The sequence below is a fragment of the Lottia gigantea genome (genome assembly GCF_000327385.1).
Source record: "Lottia gigantea unplaced genomic scaffold LOTGIsca_22, whole genome shotgun sequence".
Lineage (NCBI taxonomy): Eukaryota > Metazoa > Mollusca > Gastropoda > Lottiidae > Lottia > Lottia gigantea.
Window position 1 is genome coordinate 1,664,916 of NW_008708555.1, and position 21,783 is coordinate 1,686,698.

The following is a 21,783-nucleotide window of genomic DNA, read 5'->3' on the forward strand; positions in this document are numbered from 1 at the left end:
TGCCATTTTGTTTAATACTAAATTAATTGTGATTAAAATATAGTAATAGTATAGTAGAAATGGGTAATTTTGGGAGTCGTAAGAAAGTAGGGAAATATGGACTGGAAGATCAGGGAAATTATCGTAGAATTAATCAACTAAGACACAACTCTTATGATTATCTATCAGAGGTAATGATATTAGCAGGATAATCTTGGTCCTTAAAGGAATGGTTCATCATCTTAGTCAAGTTCCATAACAGGTTTACTCATCAAAGCTATAACAATTTCCCTAGCCTTTTAGTTTTGCTCAATCGATGATTTGTGTCTAGTTCAATAAAATTTATCAAAATAAAATAGTTTGATTCTAAAACTATTAGAAGTAAGCTTATAAATGCTATCCTATACTAGCTTTTATGTAACATGAAGTATACAGGGGATGATAAGTCTAATTTATAGACCTGCTGGCTCAAGGAATCCTGTTCTATCTCTGATTTATTACAAACTGTCAATATATTTATCCCAAACCTATTCTTCATGTCTTTTAGTCTGGTTTAGGGTATATAAAGAAAAATCTAGAATTCCATTTTGTTTCATTTCATTCCCTTTTTTTGTAGGATGAAAATTATGTTGAGCTAGAAAAGGTGAAGAATGAATATACAGTGAAGATTGAGGAATGTAAAGCTCGGATATATGACTTACAACGAGAGGTAGCTCATTATCAGGTGTTAGCGGGCATAGAAAAATTAACACAGGAAGCTTTAAACCAAGCTCAAATTGCTGGTGAAGAGGAGCAGCCATTTTCTACCTACCAATTGAATGGATATGAAAACGGTTCCAAAAGTGACCTATATGAACCTGGCGAAAGGATAATAGCACTGACAGGGACACCTCAGCGTAATAATACATTGGACTACAATAATCAAATAACACCAGAATGTGTTCGTAATGCTTCCAGTTTTCCTCAAAGGACAACACCAGAAGATCATCAGTTCCCTCCCCTTCACCCCCCACCTGAACTTGTCCCCACCCCCAAGAAACCAATCGTTTCACCTTTAGGAAATGTTGTGCCCCCTAAAGACTCTACTAGTGCTTCCAATGTCTCTGATGGTGTTCACCCCCCTCCCGCTCCGTCGTTATCAGAGGGGCAGAAGAAATACCCCCAATCAGGCCCATTTGAGCCGAATGTGTCTCAAACACCTCAGTCAGCCCCACCTCCACCTCCACCACCAGCCATTGGGGGTGGACCACCTCCTCCTCCACCCTTACCCCCAGGGATGGGTCCACCACCACCACCTCCACTACCAGGAATGGGGCCACCCCCTCCCCCCCCATTACCAGGAGCACCAGGTTCACTTATCAAAGCTAAAGGTAAGAACTATTGTTTCATCTTTATTGTAATTTTAAGCCTTTTTATGTAATAGTTATCTGAAATTTTACCTCAGGGAAGTGCCTGGGTAAAATTTCTATTAAGACACATCCTGTACACATATGGGGGATTAAACGAGGTATGATGTCCCAAGCTCTATTGTTAATTCAGAAGACATTAAAGAAGCAAATATACAAGGTACTGATCTAGACATACTTGGTTTGACTGTCAATACACTGTTGTCTATTAGATTTTGATATTTTTTTTCAAATCGGTTTTCAGGTCCATCCAAGCCAGTGATTAGTCCTAAATCTCCTATGAAACCATTATTCTGGCAACGTTTACAAGTCCATGTATTAAAACAACGAGAGAAGAAGTAAGTTTTTACTTCATCTTAATTTTTGATATATTACTTACTGTTAACTGAAACCATATTCTACAGACTAAGGTAAAAACTTTCAGATGAAAAAGTAGTATCTGTCTGGTTGCATACTTAAATTTCAATTCCTTGTACAAAAAACAGCTTCCGATAGCTTCACGATTTGGTAATTTATGTATTTTCCTCTATAACTTGAAATGATATTTTAGATTAAATGAACATAGATTATTTTGGGAGAAAGTTGAAGAACCACATATAGATCTAGATGAGTTTGACTCTATGTTCTGTAAACTACCAGTAGAGAAAAAAACTAAAACTAACAACACTAAAAAGAAAGATAAAACCAAGCAGGTAAGGGATGTTTTCTTGCTCATTTCTCAGCACATGCTAAAATGAATGGTGGATGTTCCTTCAGTTAGATTATAGAAAAGTTTAAGATGGATATCTGATATGGACTTCCCATCCCGTTGTCTGAAATAACATGCAAAAGAAGTAGAAACCTGACTTCATCGGTAGATTATACTTGTATGTAGTACCGGTAGATCCTTGTGCTGTCATTTAAGTGTTACTGTAATCTCTATAGTGGACAGTGGTGAATGTCATGTGGCATTGTATGATTCATTTCTCCACAATACTGTATAGTATCACATCATTGCCCATAATCCTGCTTGCATGACCAAATTGAGTTGAAATGTTGTGTACAATCCTAAGACTACTTGAGTATGTGAAATTCACTGAGTAACTTATAAAATATTTCAGGTGGCTAAAATTATTGATGCTAAACGATCTCAAACTATTGGTATATTTTTATCTAGTTTAAAATTAGAAATGGCTGATATTGAAAATGGTAAGTTACATTCTTAGACAAGTTTTATGATATTAAAAGTCTAGTATTTTTTGTCGCCTCACATTGATTCTGAGACAGAAGCTAGGATGAGATTAATAAGATGTTTATGATATTTATATTTCAGCTATATTAAATTTAGATACCTCAGTTATAGATCAAGATAAATTAAAAACTATTTATGATATGGTAAGTAGGCTAATAGTTGTCTCATCTGTCCTGTATAACCAGTGAAAGCACCTTCTTCTCCTTCTCCATCTCAATCTTCATTGATAACCTTGACCTTTAGATTAGCCAGCATGATTGTACCCTGGCAACCAAGGGTCTAAAGAATTCTATGGTATATATGTTTTATATATATGAATTTTCTTGAATGAAAAAGCTGTACAATCTGTATTTGATGAATATCAATCCTTAATATACATATATGAATTATATTTTATTTTATTTTTTAATAGAAACCAACAGATGATGAGAGTAAAATGATTATTAAATTTATCAGTAAAAATCCTGACACTCCATTAGATAAACCTGATCAGTAAGTTATATTTATTTCTAGCTTTAGAATCTGTTTTAGTCTATGGTCTAAAACTCTACCCCAATTTATGAGTGGATACCATTGGTTATCAGTAGTTACCTCCCTTCGATAAGACTTTTCAGAATGTGCAAAGAAAAAAAGCTTTCATGCCTTGCCTACATGTAAAGAAATCTTAAGGAATCTCTGACATTTTCTATTCTGTATTTTCATCCTCCAACAAAATTCCCAGAACTTTTGACTAAAACTGTCTTTTTTAAATATTTCAGGTTTTTACACGATCTAGTCCAGATACCAGATTATTCTGAAAGAATATTTTGTTTTATATTTCAATCTACATTTCAAGAGGAGATCTCAGTTATTGATTCAAAACTTCACAATTTAAAAATGACTTGTGAGGTAGGTTTTTTACTTTAGATTCAAATCAGAGCTGGTGGCATATTTGCAAGTTGTGTCTTACAACAGTTATAAATTTTCATGTATGTTAGATAAATTCTCTGAATCACAGAGAATCGTGGTTATGCATTTTGTCACTCCATGTCTGTAAATCTAATTTAAAAGTGTTTAGAAAAATTTTGTTGTTATATAATGAAGACAATCTGATATTTTGATTCTTTGTCCTTGACTTCATGAAAACAAGTGCAAATAGACTCTGGAATTTTATATTTTATATTAAGCTGATAAAGCATAGAAATATCGACAAATTGACTAACTATCAAATTTATTTCTGTTTGTCTTTTTAAATGGAAATTGATTCAAATATAATTTTTGTCTTCTTTGATAGGATTTAACAGAAGGATCTGGTGTTCAGAGAATATTTGGTTTAATTTTAACGTTTGGTAATTATATGAATGGTGGAAGTCGAACACGGGGACAGGCAGACGGATTCGGACTGGAAATATTACCTAAAATAAGAGATGTGAAGGGGAAGGTAAGGTCAGATTGAAATGGTGCACAAAATGTGGTCTAATTTACTATACTAGTCACTACATTCTGATAATCAGCCATTGTTTTATAGCATTTCCACGTTTTTCAAGACTTGATTCTTAGCCCCTGCTGCTGCATGATACAATCCACTTTAATGTAATTTTCTGGAAGTCAGTGCTTGCATTAGTTCACTTATACATATAGCTTCATTGGATATTCACATATATTAGCAAAGTATATCCATATATTGACTTTGAGCTTTACAAATGATTTTTTTTTGTTGTCTCTAGGATAATCGAACCAGTCTACTACAATATGTAGTATATAAATATATTGAACGTTATGAGAGAGAGGATGCAGGGACAGATCATGTAAAGCTCCCTCTACCAGATCCTAGTGACATCAGTCAGGCTTCTCTCGTTAATTTCGATGATATCAAAAAAGATTTGAAACGAATTAAGAAAGATTTTGAGTGTAAGTATACTATGTGTTTGTATATCTAGGTCAAATATAATTATGCACATCCTGGCCATGTATTCTTGAAAGGATCTTAGTGCTATGATATCCTAGAAACAGTGTTAGAAGTTAAGACCCTATGATATCCTAGAAACAGTGTTAGAAGTTAAGATCCTAGGATATCCTAGAAACAGTGTTAGAAGTTATATCCTAGGATATCCTAGAAACAGTGTTAGAAGTTAAGACCCTAGGATATCCTAGAAACAGTGTTAGAAGTTAAGATCCTAGGATATCCTAGAAACAGTGTTTGAAGTTAAGACCCTAGGATATCTTAGAAACAGTGTAAGAAGTTAAGATCCTAGGATATCCTAGAAACAGTGTTAGAAGTTAAGATCCTAGGATATCCTAGAAACAGTGTTTGAAGTTAAGACCCTAGGATATCCTAGAAACAGTGTAAGAAGTTAAGACCCTAGGATATCCTAGAAACAGTGTTAGAAGTTAAGACCCTAGAACATCCTAGAAACAGTGTAAGAAGTTAAGACCCTAGGATATCCTAGAAACAGTGTAAGAAGTTAAGACCCTAGAACATCCTAGAAACAGTGTTAGAAGTTAAGACCCTAGAACATCCTAGCCTTAAGATCATTTCAATAATATGGGACCAGGTCTATCATTGGACTGTCAGAGATGGGTGTCAAAAAACTTTCTGTTTGAGTAACATGCCAAGAATGCATGAATCCTAAATGTCGCTAAAGGATTTTTGCCTTTAAAAAGGATACAAGTTACCATAAAACGTATGTATAAGAATGTATAAATACCTATTGATAGACCTACATGATTGGGATATTTTTCGTATTTTTTTTTTTATCTTGCTAGCAAAATGTGACATCTCATACATCTGGTACACCTGATAGCATTGTGAATTTCATTTGTCAGTTCAGAATCCTTTTGAAGAAATTGTATAGCCTAGGAAATTATTTTCAATTCTATCTTCCTTTACAGCTGCTGAGAAGAGAGCAGAGAAAGTGTTACAATCAAAAGAATCAGTTAACTGTAAAGAACCATTTAGTACTGTCATGTCTACATTCTTTGTTAAAGGTATGTCTTGTTTCAGTAAAAAGGCCATTTTATAATTGAATTGAAATTTTCGTTTTTCTTTTTTTGTTAGTGGAGGGAGTTATCTTTGTTTCATAAGTTTTTCACCCCAAAAATTAGATTGATTTCCAATTCGTCATTACAACTATCATGTATTTATTTTTGTCTATTCTTTCCTCAGGAAAGCAGGAATTTAGTGAACTAGAAGAGTTGTTACAGGAATGTTTTAAAAAGTAAATATTTTATTCATTCATTCATTCATTCATTTGTTGGGTTATTTGAAACTGTTTGAATGTTTGATCTATCTACTATTTACACAGCATACAGAGTTGTTAGTTTCTAACATTTGCAGAATCATGACATGGACTTTTCAAATGGCTTAAAGATACAAATATACATGGATTCCAATATTTGTAAAATCTTGCCAGTGAAATATATTTCATAATATTCAATATTACACCAAGTTCGAATGCAAAACATCATGGCTTCTAATGGAGGTTCAGTCAAACTCATTAACTATTTTATTCAATTAATCATTTTATATTGATTTAGTTATTCATACATTTTTAATAATTTGTATTTAGATTTGAGGAAACTGTGATATTTTTTTGTGTAAAAGCTAAAAGTGGTGAAAAGGAAGTGACACCAGGTTATTTTTTCTCATTTTGGTCGAGTTTCTGTCAAGAATTTAAAATTTGTTGGAAGAAAGAACAACAGAAAATAGTTAAAGAAAGGTGAGAATGTAAATTTTTATTATTACAACACTTTCTTCAGAAAAAAACTGTTGAGTTGGTTCCCTTGAAGATGTCTTGAATGGTTGAGTTGGTTCCCTTGAAGATGTCTTGAATGGTTGAGTTGGTTCCCTTGAAGATGTCTTGAATGGTTGAGTTGGTTCCCTTGAAGATGTCTTGAATGGTTGAGTATTGCAACTGAATTCAAGCATTTTCTCTGTCAATAAATGAAAATAGAGTAAATTTATAATCAGTAATAAGGTAGCACATATGTTGTAATAAAATTATGATTTGTTGTCTTGGTGGGGGATTAAAATGTTTGATAAAACAACTGTATTTGTCAAGATTATCTAATTGAGCTTCAAGATAGCTGGTATTACCTTTGGTCTCATGCTTTTAATGCTACTCATTGATAGCTTAATAAGAAAGAATCATAGAGTGAATAAGGTAGCATGCTAATGAGAGATGAGTCTGTATTGCTTTCTCTACTGCAGTCAGGTTTTTAACAAACTGTTTTGTCTTTTCAGAATCAAAGAAGCTGAGAACCATGTTAAACGATTAACAGAAGAGAAAAAAATGATTTTAGTTCAAACACGATCCAAAAAAGCTGGAGGACTGGTTAGTAAATCTAGATATTTTTTGGACTTGTACTCAAGAGCATAACACTAATAAGAATGACCAAGGGGATATGGACATATGTTGTCAGCAATCATGTCTGTTCACTTTTTGTTTCACCAAATGCATTAGTAGGCAAATTTTGAAGTCATCCACAATTTTGTTTATAATAATTAAAGTTGTTTTCTCTCAGTTATTAATTGCATATATTATTATTTTCAGAAAGATCGTTTGGCGAAGCAGGGAATGTTTTAGATTATTTATTTACACATGTAAGTGTCTGTATTTCTATTTTCAACATAAAACTAGTAAGGGGCAGAATAAGCCAAAATGAAAACCAAATATTTGCAATTTATCTGTTCAAAGCATGCATAACACATAAATAAACAAATATAAACTATGTTAGTTGTGTGGACTCTCCATGAGGGAAACACAACTGGCAAACCCTGTAGTAAAGGTATCCAGGAATAAAACAATAGAATGTATGGAATAGTTAAATAAATAGGAAAGATTCCCAATATAACTTGTCATATTAAAATATTAAAACAGTTTGTTATATCATGTTAGTTTTATTAAATCAAACTATATATCTACCAAATTTATTAGAAACAAGATAAGTTTTTATGAAGTATATAATAAAAAGATAAGAAAACATATAAAAATTAGAATTTCCTGATTTTGTATAATTTATAAAGATAGTAGTGCCATTTTAATAGTGATACACCCAAATTTATAGTATTTTCAACAGTTCAACAGTTTTTTTTTCATAGTAATGTTTTGTCAGTTCTTGATTTTTCTATTTTTCCTCTTCATATTTAGATCTTTACCTTTAAATGCATAAGGTATTTCATTAGATGAAAAAGAAATGGGATATTTCTTATTTACTCAAATAAATTCTGTAAGATGTAGATCTCTTCAGACGATGTTCATTATCCAATCAGATTCCTGTATTTCTTAAAATCTGAATTTTGTTAAATTTTGTAGAATAAGCCCCCAGTAGAATATAAAACTTTATGATGACATGTTAATTTATATTTCAGGGAAGATAAAAGATTTGTAAAAGACATCACATGAATATTAATAATCATTGCTAACTTACATCTTCAAAAAATTTTCATGATGGGGCTATTAAATCAGATCATTGAAATATAGTTGGAATTATAGGATCTCAGTGTTTTGCAGTGGTTCAAAATATCCTGAGATCAAAAAGTTAAGTGTCAGCAGTTATCTTGATATCTGAAATGTTACCTACAATGTTAGGTGTTCAATTAACATTTTTTTAGCACCAGATAATGTTCAGATCCTCTTTTGACTTATGATCAAGTCTTTATTCGTCTGTTTCCTGTTCAACTTGCTTCCTACAACCTCCTTAATTCTTATAGCACCTAAACAGCTTTTCAGTGTGAATCTCTAGCTTGGTGCTCATGTTTTTATACTTATTTTATATTAATGATGACTGAATTGGTTTTACAATTCGTTATTTCTTTGCTTTTTTGGCACTTTATGACACTTTATGATAGAACTGTAATCTCTGTATTGGCTATGTCTTAAAGTTATCTTTTTCTTATTGCCATATTATCGCACAGAAGACTTAAGGTGACTATTTATTCAATTCGCAAATGGTCACGTAGCTCTGGCACATAAAAATGTAGCATTTGAATTTTATTTTAAAGTTAGATCATTAAAGAATTAAGATTATACACTGTAGCTAGTGTCTAAACCATAGAAGTCCTTATATGAACTGTAATGTCCATTATTACTGAGTTTGTAATATACATACCATTTGGAAATTCCAAAACCCATTTTCTTACAAATATAATTATTTTTACTTGTTTATTTAACTTACAAATGGATGGTTTTATTAATTATTTACATTCCCTTCCTCTTACTATAATTGAATTCCAATTGTTTTCAAACCTTTACGGTCATTTCCGAATTATTTACTTTTGTGTCTTTGTTCATCAAATTTCGAGTAGTTATAGTTGCAAAGAAAGATGGCATCAATGGAATGTGTATAGACTTCCATAGAATTATAAATATATACATTCCAGTTATATTTCCTATCAATTGATTGTCATGCAGATGGCGCTATGTTTGTCTTTAGAATTAAACCTGTTTTAGCTTTCTAGATCTGAGGCATGGGTATTGGCAATTATTGTAATTGAAATAATGTTAAGAACATACAATAGTCGCTCTTGTTATTATTTCTTTAAAGTTTATCTCACACTCAATCACACTTAGATTGTAATACGGCTGTATGGATGTTCTATGCAGAAAAATAGGAAGTAAAACTCCATTCATTTCAATTTTATGGATGTTCCTTGTTCCGTGTCCATGCTATCTTTCATTGATATTTAGAGTAATATATTTATTTATATGTAATATATTTAAAGTATTTTATATTAATATATCATTTCTGCACTGTATTATAGTATTTTAAATTTTTAACTGTTAATAGTGTGTGTATATATATATATATAGATAGTAGGGTTGTGTCCATTATTGATCAATATATCATAGGTAGAGATGAACAACACTTTGAAAGTTTAAAAACCAATATTTAAAACTAAAAGAATTCAAATACAAAGAAATACCACCAAGTATGATTTCAACCAATATTGTAATATTTAATAAATTAAGATTCCAGGCCTCTGAAGGAAACTCGTATTCTGAGTAAAGGCGTTTAATTTAAACTTTTGCACTTGGTTGAAACTAGTTTAATTTCTCACGTTTTTTTTACAATAATTCAGTTATTCATTACTTTTGGTGGTTTTTGAAAATGACCTCATCAATTTTTGAGTTGTAAATTGCTAAGAATATTTTGTAATTATTAAAGGTATTAAATCATATTAACATTAGAATCTTTCAATTTATTGCACATTAATAAGTGGGGTCACCTTTTTTACACCACTAATCTCATTATGGATATATATCATTAATTATTACAGATTATATTATTATTATTATTATTATTACTATTATTGAAGCAATAGTGGTGATCAAAAGATGCAATAAATCAAAAAAAAATCTAGAAAAAAATTTGTTACTTGTTTTCTTGAAAGCTCACTCACGTAGCCTACGGTGTCTATTTAGTATAAAGCAAGTGACCACCAGCTCCTGCTTCTTTCAAAGTCAAAAAGCCTAACTCTTATATAGCTAAGATACCTGCACGACTCCTTTAATAGATAACCCTTGTTTAGATGGCTAGACTGATATATGACGTCCAGGGGTAGACGTCGCTAATTTTATTGCTACCCCACGAAACACCTGTTTCTATTCCAGCCTCTAATAGATATTTGGACAGATGTCAGTTGACAACTGTAAAAATACCCATTACTGTAGGGGTAGCAATGTTAATTATTTATTATGCAATTACGTTTTGATGACGTGAAAAATCACCTATATCAAGTAATGAATTAGGCTATACATTCTGAACAATAGGGTTTCAGTTGAGGCTTTTTAGTCTTGGTTTGTATAGAATCAGACGATAGTCGAACCGGATATCAAAATGGTAGGCCAACACATAGAAGCTATAAGTGTCCCTGTTACATATACAAAGCAAATAAAACTAGAACCACTTGCTGTACTGAGTGGGACTTTGCTAATGTGCCAATTTGCTAGAAAATCTGAAAAAGATCAATCTTCTAAGTTAATTAGGTCACGTTAGTGTCCGTGCTACATATAAAAAGCAAAATAAAAATATTTTGAATCCCAACAAATTGCGTTAAACAAAGGCGTTTCAAAGGAGCCATTAAGTATTGGTTTATGTGGAATTAGATGTATGGTCGAACAGGAAACCAAAATGGTAGGCCTACACTAAGAGCTATAAGTGTCCCTGTTATATATACAAATAGGCAAGAAAGACAGGATTTGAATCTCCACATATTCTGTTAAAAAAAATTATTCTGTATCCCATCAAATCCTGCTAACATATTTAAACTTTTAAACTATCAACGCCTCCTATTGATCTTTGTTTATAGAACACAAAAGCCATGCAGACGTCTTTAATTTAAGCTAACATGCACGGTTATATTATAAAGGATCTATTCAAATATTGCTGTGTAATCAAAATGGTACATAAAAGATACATATTGCTATTTTAATACGATGTGTATCTATTAATATGACGCCTATTGTCTGTTATTACCTGAAACAGTCAATAAACCAACCTGACTTAATTGATAAGCCGTGTATTGCTGACGGTTATAGATTTTTGTGATAAATCAAGTACCATCAAGATTCGATCAAGTCAATACGGCCGCCCCCAACCAAACATTGTCTTGACTTCATGAGTCTTATAACAAGCCACTTGACGCCTTGATTTTGAATTGCATTATTAAAGATATAGTTTGGGTTTGATAATTTTAAACTGAATCAATCAACTAAGATTAAGAATAAAAAAAATCGTTTCTTATTTGTTGAATGTTAATAAGATGCATTACGAATTAAATATTTCGCTAGATATTGCTTATGCACGGTAATAAATTACATGCAGAAAATAAACGGAGTGATATTGACAGGTGTTTAGTCATCATTTTGAAACTAAATCGATTTCTGTAAAATATAAAATATACGATTTGGATGAAAAACATGAAATGATACGATAAACTGGTCAGTTCTTTTGGTGTTTGCCGAGTCGCATGATTTAAATTTTTGGCCCAAAGACCAATGAATTTGTTGCAAGCTTTAAAAATTTAGCAGCCTGGACTTATGTAAAAACATGTAAGTTGCTTTGCATTCACCAAACGCAAAAAGACTTTTATGAGGGTGTCTTTAACCTCATAAAACTGTTTGACCATTAATCTTTACACTTCTCAGATGATAATTAAGTTTCACATTTCATAAACCAAACTGTTACTTTATGATTAATTGCAACATATTGTTAAAGTCAAATACGTTAGAATTCATTAATAACTCAATAACACGTTTTTTTTTCTTTTACACCAAATTTATCATAAAATACACAGCTTCTGGTCGAAATGAGACTTTGAATGATTTCCGATGAAATGAACAATCGTGATACATTACCCAATGAAGAATAAATCAATTATAAGTATTTGACTTCATTCTAAAAACTGTCACATTAGTAGCTAGAATAAATAAATAAAGACATAAAGCGTCTCCTTGCTTGACGCCAATTACCTGTTATAATATTGAATTAGTTTCCAATTTTGTCAGATTTTTTCCGGGTTGAGGGTGTATGTCTACAGAGTGGGAAGATCGTGAATATAGGATCTAAAGGTTAATGAACTCGGAAACGATCTATATTTTGCGAAGGTGGTCATGTTTAAACGCCTTGCTTGTCATGCACGCAATTTAAAGGGATTGTAAAGAAGTTTTTTGAAAAAAATTATGTGTATGGGGACACTAATAGCATCAATTTGCATCATTTCAATTGTTGATCAGACGTCTGTGATTTCTAAATTGGAAAGATGCAAATTGATGCTTTCAGTGTCCCCGATACACATGGAATTTTTAGAAAACCTCTTTACAATCAGTTTAACGTTGGTGATATACGTTATTATCATATTGTACTTCTAGAAAGCTTTCTAGATGGCAATTTCTATAAGTAAACTATTACAAACTTCTAATCGCTTAAGCCTTTTCATTTCATTTTAAGTAAATCAGAATTTTATATCCTGTTCTTATTGTTCGTTCCTAAAACACAAAATTTAAAAACAGCATCGTAAAAACATTATCCATTGCTGTTTGCCTGCATAATATGTGTCCACACGATGCATTGGGATGTAATCTGTGGTAAATGTATGTTTGATCCAACCGAGTGGAAATATCGAGCAGCGTCATCCATTTTTCTGACAATTGATTGATACAACAACTTGACATTTGGCCTAGACTACAATACAGTGTAATAAATTCAAATAATTTGGTATTTAGAATAACCCACAAGTACTCGTAGTAAAACCATAACGAGACAAAAATACTATTTGTTTGGCCCCGACCCCCGACATTCTAAACCATGCCCCGACACCTTTTACAGAGACCAGATTTACAAGTCTTATGTCTAAATAATCATAAGGTTAACAAAACGGCATGATGTTAATGTCTACTGTGGTATATTGACTATAATGCCCTCTTATTAATTAAAAGTAGTCTGTAACGACAATACCACGTCTGGGGACTGACCATAAAATAATTTGCTCGACGCCAACCTCACTTGTTTCTATCGCCTGGGTATAGTTAGCCCTTGACATATCAAATAGATGACCGCCGAAATGAAAACCACAAACGGCGACAGAAAGATACGAACAAATTTGAGCCATTTTCTTCAGTGACAGTCCCCTTTGTTAAATTAAGGGCCATAATGATAAAATTAGGGTTCTGTCACCAGTATTAATAAGATAATATATGACTGTCATAGGGCAATTTTAATGGTCTGTCAGTCCGTCTCGGTCCATCCACTACAACAAGGTTAACTTGAAAACTTGCGACACATTGTGTGTAACCGCAAAAACCACAAAGTAGTCTGTGGTCTGTGTCACACGGACACAATTTGTTTTTAATACACTCTAATGTACTCTAATAAAAGATTTAATTCAGAAACATATTTTTCGAATTTCTATTTAATTAGATTTCCACAGCTTCTTTGTACTTTTTTTTATAAGACTAGTAGAAATTGACTAACACTTTTGCGCAGAAGGAACAATTCCTTTTAAAAGAATAACTATCTTTGTGAAAGTTTTATTTCCTTACCAAAGTCAATTCTTTATTCTAGAATGTTGCGCACATTTCTAGTTAAAATTCAATTTTGATTTTAATAAGTGCCACTATGCGCATATACTTACTCTACATGATTAAGATTATTGAGTATAGCGCTCATTACTGCTCTAACGTGAGCATTCAATGGCGTTTTACATACACAGACTAGTTTAATAAATACAAAAAAATAGATTGATCTCTAGCAAGAGTGTAATTATTATCTAATAGTCCTGTTTGGGAAACATATCTATGCCAAGTACAGATTCTGGAACATAAATGAAAGCTTGTTCTATGTTTTTTTCTCTCTAGAATTTGATACCAGATATCATTATGTTCGAATATTCATAAAGAGCCCATCTGTTGTAGTTGTGATAGATTTTATATTAGAAATGGCTGCTGACGATCGCACTTTAAACTGTAACTGTCAGCAACAACATTAAAGTACATTATATTTTGTTATTTAGCCCCACCCTCAATTTTTTTTAACCCGAACGATGTGAGTTTTAAAGTTAAATGATTTAATTGGGTAATTATGAAAACATAAAGTGGTAATGTTGGTGAGACCACACTGGAGCCTGTCAAATACAATAACCCCATACATTATAAATACAACTTCACTTTATACCATTTAAATTTACTGTGACGTAGTGACGTATTTTCAGTTTTTAATGATTTAGTTTACGATTTCAGAATTGGTTAGTATTTTGCTCCAGCTTTTAAAGGGATTGTAAAGAGGTTTTCTAAAAGAAAAAAAATCAGTGACATTCATAGCGCCAATTTGCACTATTCGAATTTTCTATCAGATGTCTGTGGTTCCTGCAATTCCACTAAAACTAAGTTACAATTCTCAAAATATGCTTTATCGTATAAGGTGATTAGTGACTTCAATAAACACTTTGTTTTAGTGGAATTGAATGAACCACAGACGTCTGATTAAATATTGGATTGATACAAAATGATGCTATCAGTATCCACTATACATACAATTTTATTTTTAGAATACCTCTTTATAATCTCTTTAAGATGTCTTTCTAAGTATTAATGAAATGTAATCATACTCCTACATTTCTTCACCTCATTGGGCTAATGAAAACGAACAATGCAAAATCGTGTGCAATGGAGGAAACTGTGCCAGAAATGTGGCGCCAAGTTGACAACTCTCTTTCAGTTTCCAACGTAATCTTAAACGAACAAATGCTTTCCTATGTAAGTCAGTCCGATCTTGGCTATGTTCAGAGCCGGGGTCAGTGGGGGTACGGGGCTAGAAAAGTAGCTTGCACCTCCCCCCCCTCCCCCCATTGTACCCCCACTTTATTTTCTACAAATCTAAATGTCTACCTTTTTTCTCCAAAATATGTGTTAGAATGCACAAAATCAATTCATTTTTTCTCAGATTTTCTTGGGAAAACCCTCTAAGGCGCTCTATCAGAGGCTTGTGACTATGACACCACCACACAGTAGGCAAAATTTGAATTCAGCCTCAGCAGTTGTCCCCCCATTGAGTCAGTCTGCCCGCTATTTGTACCGGAAGGCGTCGCCAATGAATATGGCCAATTGGTTTCCACCTGGATATGGACTTGACCATGTCAAGCTGAAAGACATAAACCGTTGCATAGTGGCATCATGTGGTCTGTAATGGTAGCCTAGAAGCATGGAATGCACCGCCACAGTATGCCCTACATATTGTTATCTGTTTACGAAAGAAATCTGAAGAATGTGACGAGAGCTTGTGACAAGGGGTTAAGAAAAGTTTTGTCATCTGAGAAAACAAATCAAGGCAGACGATTCTAATTAAGCAAGTTAAATATTACCATGGTGTCGCGTGCCGCTTTATCGTTAAAGATTACCGTAGTATTGTGAATGAGGTGAGATGACGTCTGGCCTTTTAAAGGCAGGTTTTATTGTTATCTTTTCTTTATAGAGGTGAACCTTTTTTGTATCACAACCGTGACATATTTATATATCAGATAATCTTAACCTTTAATCACTTAATTAGTATTTTATGTAAAAGTGTAAGCATAAGTTATAATGCAACTGCAGCATAGTCCTTGTCAATTTAAAATAGGCCTACAGGTCGTTTTTTTTTTTTTTTGTTAGGCTAATGCAGCAATTGTCTCATTTGCCTCCATTTAGTGACGTTTCTAGGAAACATTAAATGAGAAGGGAAACAGGGGTCACAAAATAAACCAGGGGGACCACAGGCTATTCTTCCACTACATAAGATGATACAAAAGCCACCCTCTGCCCCTTTCCATAAACAGGCCACTGCCTTTACGCTACGACACTTGGCTGATATTTGTGTGGGCATGGTAGCTAACATGATAATTTTATCTTTTAATATAAATATAATAACTCTAATGAATGTGTCCCGTGTGGCCTTAAACGACCCCGACTTGGAGTCGTCGGTCTCAGTTTGTCAATTCAGTTCAGATTTGGCGAAATGGCGCGAAATGGTACGAGGAGATCAGACCAGAAATGTTAGCTTTGGTCAATATTGGACTGCCAAGAATTCGTTGATCTATTTATTGTCCAGCTAACTCAATCTCCAGTCGTCTGCGATGCTTAGTGGTTCTTTTGAATTGTTTTCCTGCAGCCGACAAAAGGGCGGGAAATGGCTAGTAACCGGACATTAACGGGTTTGTGATGACGTTTGGTTCAAAAGATCAAGAATCGTTTGTAAAGTGGTTTGAAAACATTGAGAGTCCGCTAGACAAGTTGGACATAGCGTCGTGTTGGCGACAAATATTAAATATCATCGTGAACACGATATTTTGGCGGACAAATCTTTGAAAGGTGACCACATCATTCATAATATTTACTCTTGGCTTTATTCTTTGACCAAAAATAAACTTTGTGGCCATCTTGTTTTGATTTTTAGGATATGGAAGTTTGACGTCAATTTTCACATTTTTGGGTCAAAAACGTCGAATATTGAAAAACTTGATTGATATCGAATCGTACGAGTCATATTAAGGGGATTTGTCACATACGATACTTTTTCACAACAACACAAAAGTTTTCATTGACCACGAATTCAATATTATGACGAATTAGAATGTCATTGAAAACGAGAATACGCAGAAGTGTATTGAAGAAGTCATTCATAAATGATACACACACAAAAGCTTAAACAATTATAAATCATTTTAAATCCTTATAAATCGACCATTACACAGGCTTTAAAGCAGTGGTTCCCAACCTTTTTCAGCCTTCACACCTCGGAGTAATCATTTGAACCTCTCACACCCCAAAACAATGGACATTCAAAACATTGTCTATTTTATAATTTTTATTCAAACTAATCATAATAATCACACATAATAATGGATATATAATAATGGAAATATAATAATGGATATATAATAATGGATATTAATCATGCAGCTACAATACTTTCAGTGGGAAAGCTGTTGCTGTTTTCTTTGGAATCATATAATATCCCCGAAAAAAAACTGCTCCTACCATAGTTGTCCACACCCCAGTCCCACACCACCAGGGGGTGGAAACACCCCAGGTTGGGAACCAGTGCTTTAAAGTGACAGATGCAACAATCTTTGACCAATTGTACCATAGTGTCAGAACCGAGGGAATATTTTCGAATTCACAGTTTACCGTCGAAATTTTAGCATTCAAATGCATCTAGAATTATCCGCGTTTTAAATTAAAATGACGACTCGTCTTTTCTTGAGACTCTGTCATATAAAGATATAGAAAGTGAAATTATAATTAAATTATTATTCAAAGTATATTTGAAGGGGTTATGCGATTTGTGCACCGTTGTAGTAGTTCTGAAGACCATTTACATATATTAAAGACCCAAATCAACCCTAAAAATGGCGAACCATGATTTTCAAGGTAGAAGTTGTAAAAAAAATGAATGTAGATTATTTAAATTAAAGAAATAAATTGCACCATGTCGAGTGATGACTAAGAGGAACCAGATTGGTAGAGTTTTTATGTTATGACGCTGATTTAACATTTTACACCTTTTTGATTTTTAACAGATCAGCTCCGTGACAGTTGTCAGGACCGCACAGAATAAATGGAGCTTTACACCCCCCCCCCCCCCCTTTCCTAAGTGCAATACAATTAGACAATTTTTTTTTCCAGTGAACAGCAACCTCCCTTATTAAGATAGAATATACCATTGGGTGTTTAAACTCCCCTACCCTCAACACATAGTCCTTGTCAGCAGGGACAACTTGAAAATGTCGTTCCCATGAGGTAATGCATAGATGCAACTCTTTCGACGATTGAATTCGAAAGAAATTTAGACTAATGATCAATATACTGACAATATATCCCTAATTGCACACTGCACTCTGCACTCATTCCCAAACTAAATGAATCAAATTAGTTCCAGAAGACAGGGGTGTAAAACTTCATTTCATTTATGTTGGAATGAAAATGAAGAAAAAAAAAATGATAACGAGACTGTGTTTGTAGTAAAAGACATTTGGCATGGTACAAGGCGCACTTGTTCTAATTACACAGTAGCCAAATTTTTAATCTTAAAACATCTTTCAATTCCAGGAGACCTACTGCTGGTAAATGGGTTGTTTCCCACCCCACCCCTCATTAAACTGATGGTCTTGGGGCCCAACCCTATATTTAATTTGTCCATTTAACAACAAGACATATCATCTTGTAGGCCAATCTTCATATGATCACAAAGTAAGTTTTACATCTCTAATTACGGACTGCTCTTTTGGTAAATAAAAGGGATGTTGTCCCAAAATTTTCAAATGAATATTCGACTGACGCATACTTATAAGTATTTAATTTGACAAGTTAAAGGAATGTAGTCCCAAAATTATTGTGCGGCTTGATGTATTAGTCAATTGGAGTGAAGGTGCCGAATATATTTCCAATCTTCCAGATCTTGTTATGGGAATTAAAGGGATTGTTAAGAAGACACTGATAGAATCAATTTGCATCATTCCAATTTTCAATCAGACGTCTGTGGTTTCTGCAATTCAGCTAAAATCAATTATTTGATAACGTCACCAATCACAAAATATGCCCTTCGCGATTAGGACGTCATCAAACACAGTTTAATCAGAGATGATATTCTATACTCTCTGCTTTTAGTAGAACCGACCTGGCAACTTCGTCACTTTTTATTTAATTGTAGACTAACTAGACGTTGGGTGTCCCTTATATAGTTATATAGATCAAATAGTATAATTACCTGATTCATGTATTTAAACGAATATAACTCATCAATTTCATGCTCAAGCTAAAGTACAAAAGTGTATATTTCTAGTTTGACTCATTCATGAACGTTAAACAGGTGCCCTCGTAATTTTACCATATTGACGTCTAGCGGTTCTGATTTTAAAAGTATCAATGGAATTCTTTGAGATAAACTGGAGCCGAATTATAAAAACACAAGACACAATCTGGTTTGAAATCATTTGATATTTTTAGCTACAAAAAGACTCGGGTACAATAAAATATGGCATTTGTTTCAAGTACTGGAGAGTCGGAGTGGAGATGGTGGCGCCATGAAATGGTAAAGGGGCGTAACTCTAGTCTCTAGACAAGAGAAAAGATGGTTAAAGATTGGCTGAATTGATAAACTACTTTAAATGTGTTGTAAATGGCTAAGGTGGTTTAAAATACCTCAGATTCTAGTCTACCTTTATTGCTGTTTTATTAGTTCGATTGGTATAGACTGGACTCTTGTCGGCCAACTTGGCAGACCCGCAGGTGTTTCACGAGTCGGTAGAGGTCGCCACAGGGATTATTAAAACAATTATAGACTATACTAAACAAAGTTGGGATATTTGAAGGTAAATTTGTAAGTAAACAGAACCACGAGGTTGTATACATTTCAATACACATTGACTTCAATAGCACACGATTACAATCTGTTGAACCTTATTGAATAGATAAACCTTCTAAATAGGCTGAAATACCCAAATATCAACACATCAGAATCAAACTGGCGGTGTCGGTATATTGACAACACACTCAACACAGTCCGTATTTATCATTGGCTCATGCTATAATTGTCCAAAATTTCTTACTTCTCCCTAGCCTATGATAGATATTGCGACAGTTTTGAGGTTATATGGAGCGCAGAATTCTTGTGACCTTATTTGACTTTCCAAATTGACTCTCATGGTCCCGTAAATTTTACTGGTTTCGTACTACTATTGTGATAGTAAACATGCGAAAATTGTTGAACTCTTTCAAGTGCGCAATTGAAAATATAGCTGACTTGTTTAACGTTTGCGTGTGTGTTTTGGGCAGTTCCACATCTCTGTAATGTAACTACATGTATTTATTCGACTAGCTTGTGAGCAAATTATCCATTAGGAATAATCGTACAAAAAAAGGGGGGGGGGGGGTATATGGAAGCCTTGACTCCAGGAGATGGTCTAGCAGAAAGTCATGTGTTTTACGTCTCTAAAAGAATGTTTATTCATACAGTATCTACATATTCTGACCCTACCCAGCCTCTAATCAGCATCCAGTCGGAGCCCCGGGGTTTGTTCGTCACAAAAGTAACAAGTTTCAGATTATATCCAGTGACGGACATAAAATGGATGAAATGAACAAAAGTAATTTATTTAATATTTTATTTAAACTGATTTGTGAAATAACAACACACAACAACACAATATTCAGAAGTTTTTAAATGCTCATAAATAAAGCGTGTGCATAACCTTAAAATATGCACGTGTGTTTCACCTGAATTAGTTTACATTTTTTGAGACAGATCTACGTATTCTGACCTAATAACAAGTTTACACGTGACATAATATACAATATACAATAAATATACACCAATATATACAATTGTTATAACAGACTTGTGGTTTGATAAACGAGATTCTTGAGGTCACTATTATTGGTGACCAAAGGCTAATACCAACAGTCATGCCCTAGCTAACAAGTTAAAAACAAAGATCAAGATATGCAATAGTTATCAATAAATATCATTGATTTTCACACTTCGAGTAGGGACCACTTGTACTTATAGTAGACATACTCTATCATAATCTGGTTTAATCTTCCAAATGCACGTACATCGAGAGGGGTGGGGGTGAAAAGCCTGTTATAACATAATATCACAGTAATATCAAAATATATACAACATATCTTTCAAATAAACGATGCCACTTTGCCCTGTTTTTAGCACTATCTAACTAAGGATCAAATGGCTGCAGAATTCAAGGGCTAAAAATCACACCCCTTGCTCCCTGCCTGTAACTTCAGCCAACGCGAAAAATGAAGCTTATGAAGGTCGGCGGATTAAATACTGCACTAAACTGGGTTCTATGTATTTCGTTATATAATGCAAATATTATTAAATGTTTCAAGGTATAGACCTATATAGTGATATGAATTTTAATTTGAAAATATCTAATCTCCAAGTCGATTTGCCCCACGGAGATTTTAATCCCTTTGAACATGTGGATATTGTCAAAAAAAATTGATAAAGGACTAACTTAAAAAGTAAAATGAAGAGAATTATCTGAAAAACCAGCTGACGCCTGCTTCTTTTGAAAATAATGACATTAATGACGTCATTAAACCCAAAGGTGTCGTCTGCAGAGCAGCATGACACAGGAATTAGTTGTGGTCTAATCCCAAGTCAAGAGGATAAGCTTTATGTAAGTTTAACCACATACTGAGTTAGGAACTTGATCCCGGACTCAGACCACAACTCCAGTGTCTAATTGAATACATATTGAATTAAAAGATTGACTAATTGTAAAAAATCTTGAAGACGACCCCACTGTGTTTATAAGCCGACTCTCGCCATTAAATCGCCTTTTGTGTTGTCAAGTAGACATCAACAAGTTGGTAAAATTATCCCCTTGTTTGTGAATATAAGCCACTTGACTCGCGTAAAGCTTGTCTCGCATGATCTCGAAAAACAATACCCGAGAAAAATTGAGATTTTATCCAGGCGCCGTATTTTAATTCATCCGATTTATCTTTTCTATCGTTTCGTTCAGCCAGAAATTAAATTTCACTTTCTGATAAATCCCCATTCTTTTCACCGCCATGATACACATATTTTCTCACCCATCAATATCAAAAATACTTCAGTCGCCTCGAATTCCCCATAGGGCAATCTAATAATTCAATTAGACGCTGTTATCAGGTCTTCCAGTGTCAATAA

The 21,783-nt window shown here is 33.5% G+C and overlaps 1 protein-coding gene across 1 annotated transcript; it reads left to right on the top strand.

The window, feature by feature from the left end:
- Positions 1 to 59: 59 nt before the first annotated feature.
- Positions 60 to 7,181, top strand: LOTGIDRAFT_159891 (hypothetical protein; the record flags this gene model as incomplete). The annotated part of the gene is made up of 15 exons (XM_009054588.1): positions 60 to 170; positions 596 to 1,349; positions 1,630 to 1,723; positions 1,936 to 2,077; positions 2,486 to 2,573; positions 2,698 to 2,759; positions 3,029 to 3,108; positions 3,375 to 3,504; positions 3,890 to 4,036; positions 4,323 to 4,506; positions 5,488 to 5,583; positions 5,762 to 5,813; positions 6,165 to 6,314; positions 6,839 to 6,929; positions 7,149 to 7,181. 15 exons carry the CDS (start codon positions 60 to 62, stop codon positions 7,179 to 7,181), a joined length of 2,214 nt encoding a protein of 737 aa, XP_009052836.1.
- Positions 7,182 to 21,783: the final 14,602 nt, after the last annotated feature.